We start from the raw sequence: 3,437 nt of genomic DNA, 5'->3' as shown, positions 1-3,437 counted from the left end.
CCATGACCTCACCTGGGATTGAGGGACCAGCCGCTGTGTTCCAGCTGACAAGCGAAGGCCATTCTCTGTATGCAACTTGCTACTCCACCCCCTCCACAACCAGTGCTGTTTATTTGCCTTCACAGCTCGACCACGTACAACACCCTGGCCCCGCTGGTCCCCCACCCCTCTGAAGTGGGGACACTCCCGTTTGCTGAAGTCACACATGAGCAGAGACACGTGCGGCTCACTGCACAACCCACGACACGTAGAACTCAATAAAAGCCACTTGCTCCCTAAGTTCTGAGCAAGCTGCTGCCACTAGACAAACAGATCCGCATCTGGACAGCAATAGTTGAGACTTCTAGCTACAGAAGTGTCCAGAGAAAGGTCTGTACAAGCAAATCTCTGGCGATACTAATGCTCTGCTCTTACAAGCTACAGCCAGAACATCCTCTGATGCCTCTCAACACCACCACCCTGACAGTCCTGGCTGCACCCCCCAACCCTCCCTATTGCCAACAGCGCCCAGTGTTCCTGACGCTGCAGAGCTTCGCCCTTCACGGACAGGGTACCAAGCTCTGCATTCGACAGACTTCTGGAGCTGCACAGAAACCTGCGTTTCTCTGGCATCAGCAGTGACCTGCCCAGGTCCTGAGGCTGGCAGAGAAGGGTAAGAACATTGTTTATTCCATTGTTAGAACGTAATTTAAATCTAATACCTTACAAAGCACTTCCAGGTGTCCAGTTTCTTTTTGCTCTTTGTAGTTATTTGTGAATGCAAACCAAAAAAGTCTGCAAAGTTCCCTGCATCCCTTGTACCCACTGCACACCCAAATCTCTCCAGTACTAGAAAACCTCTTTTTCAGATGTTAAACGAAACATGTTAAAAACCTCCCCTAAGCTCTGACCCTCTAGAAGGAGCTCTGGTCTCTCCGGCAGAAGGAGTACAGCCTATATATAGGCCTTGGACTCTGGAGAGACTTCAGAGATTGCTCTGACAGATTCGGCACTAATCATTTTTCCTGTCTCTGAAGGTACTGCAGCCCGGCTATTTCGGGACACCGTTTCACATAACGAGATTCAGTTTCCTCCCCCATTCCGTCAGAAGAGCCCTCTGCAGTTCACTTTGAAGCGCTCTGCCTCAGACACTATGTTCTGACAATCAGTTTCCAATGGAATAAAACCAGAAGTACCATTGTTAACACCTCACTTTTATTACTTTTCGAACGGTCTGCAAAAAGTTTAAAAACCTGTATTTAAAAACCTGAGCAAATGCTGAAGTTCAGTCAGCAAAAGTGACCCAACTCTCGTTTCTCACCTTCACTCACCACTGAAGCACCGCGGCACTGGCAGGGCAACACAGTCGTTGCTCACTCCAGTGGGACGCGCCACTGCGACCCTTGGGAGCAGGATGGGTTTTTCAGCACCACACCACCACCAGTTCAGCAAACACCACTCCCGCTAGCTGGACTTTGTGCAACTTGGACAAGCTGGGAAGGCTGACATGGCAGAGAAATCTATTTTCCTTGATAAAAAAGATGAAGTTAACTGGCAGCAGTGGCAGGATTAGCTGAAAGCTCCAGTTTGGGTGAGGACTCCAGGAGATTCTTACCATTATTACCACAGTAGCTCCAGAGATCAGTTGTTTCATGCCTTTCAGCTACAAGTGCCAGTCATCTGACGTGGAAAAAGTTCCAAGACTTGGCCGGTGATGACACAGACCCTGGTTCAAGAGATAACACACAGAACCTTATGCTGACCTACAGACAAAACCAGAACTCCAGAACATGTACAGGTGCCACAGACCCCAGATCTGTGACCTCGGGGTGCTTTCCTCTCATCCAAACTGACATTCTGTGCACTGCTCCACACTTCATCTTAGAGATACTGCCCGCAGACTGCCCTTGTTTCCGTCCACACGGTGCAAACGCCTATTTTATCCTTAGCTGCACACAGACCACCCACCCGCATGGAAACAGAATGGCCGGACAGCAGATGTTTCTTTCCAGTGTGCAAACAGGAAAACACCCCCAAAACCCCAGTCCGAGTGCTGAGCGTGAGCTCTCTGGAGATGTCACTGCACGTGTACACAAGCCATGAGCCAGCGCTGGAGGAAGGCCGGTGGGTTCACACATTCGGGGGACAAGTCACGCAGCACAGCTTCCCATTAGCGCTGAATTACAGCAACCAGCAGAAAATCCTGACTCCGGGGCGACGTTCAGAGCCCAGCAGATGAATTGGTGCAGTATGTGAGAAAGGTGGTAGATGGAGATGCAACGTGGCCAAGGTTTCAAACGGAAAGGAGGTTCTTTGGCCACTACTAGGCCTCTGAGGCTGCCTAGCAGCACAGATTAGAGAGCAGGCCATCCTGTTTCAAATCAAACTCAAGAAAAAAAGCTACACGTCAGTTCCTTGGGAAGATGTATGCAGCGCCCTGCCCGACACACAGCTGAGGCTGCTAGAGAGACCTGCAGTATCTTACTGGGATACAAGTAACCTGGGATTGGCCAACATGATTGGTATGCGTTAGGAGGTGTCCAGATGTCCATCGGTGTGCTGGAACTGCTAGGACAGATCCAGAGTGATCTGGACCCCAAAGAGAATCCGATTTTTCTTGCTAGACGCATCCTCCTGGAAGAACAGCAGTGCCAACCTCTGCAAGGAACAGAGCAGCAAGTTCCTCCAGCTACTCCAATCGCTGACCTCCCAGAAAGGGCACCAAGACAACACGTACTGTAAGAGACCACAGCACGGGGGTACTCGAACCCTGCAGCAGAGAGCTCCTGCCCGGGCGGTTTAATTGGTTTCCTCATTCCAGATGTCTGAGCTAAACAAGCTCTGTGAGCAGAGCAGTGCATCACTCGGGCTTAGCCATCCCGGGCAAGTGAGAGGGGAGAGTAGAACCAGAATCTGCATGAGAAACCCTGGGTACAGAGCTCACCCTGCAGGCTCCCTGTCTCTGCTCCCACCAAAGAAAACCAAAGATTAACCTCTCAAGGCCTGGGAAGCTGCTTCTCCCCATGAACACCAGCTTCGTTACACACCGAGTTTTAAACGAGCTGGTATCAGCCCTGGAGATAACTCACCATGGTTTGATCTCTACTGGGGACAAACAAGAACTAGTACAGCCCAGCCCAGCCCAGACAGCAGAGAGGAGCAAAGAGCAGTAGGTTTTCAAACAGCAACCAGAGCAGAGCAGCGGGAGGGAATTCTGCACCTCCTGTGACGCCAATACACCACTCACAGGGTTGTGAGCCTCATCTGCGGAATGACGGACAGCCCACCAGTCAGACGTCCACTCCCAGGCGTTCCCCACGATGTTGTACAAGCCATACCCGTTGGGAGGAAAGGCAGCGACCTGGACAAGAGACAGAACAAGTGCCACTTCTGTAAGGCGCTCAGCGCGAAATGAGGGTTTTAGCCCTAAAGACCAGTCTGCTGAAGGAGCATTCGTC

At 51.2% G+C, this 3,437-nt stretch overlaps 1 protein-coding gene across 1 annotated transcript in view; it reads right to left on the bottom strand.

Annotated features, from left to right (window-relative positions):
- The window catches only part of SUMF1 (sulfatase modifying factor 1), a 26,384-nt gene that overhangs the window by 5,491 nt on the left and 17,456 nt on the right, over positions 1-3,437 (bottom strand). Inside the window, exon 6 of the mRNA XM_010138105.1 lies at positions 3,227-3,340. Coding sequence (XP_010136407.1) covers positions 3,227-3,340 — 114 coding nt within the window. The remainder of the gene's footprint in view (positions 1-3,226; positions 3,341-3,437) is intronic.

The sequence above is a fragment of the Buceros rhinoceros genome, unplaced genomic scaffold (genome assembly GCF_000710305.1).
Source record: "Buceros rhinoceros silvestris isolate BGI_N320 unplaced genomic scaffold, ASM71030v1 scaffold19466, whole genome shotgun sequence".
Taxonomy (NCBI): Eukaryota; Metazoa; Chordata; class Aves; order Bucerotiformes; family Bucerotidae; genus Buceros; species Buceros rhinoceros.
Note: the sequence above shows the minus strand (reverse complement) of the source record. Positions and strands in the feature narration are given on the sequence as shown.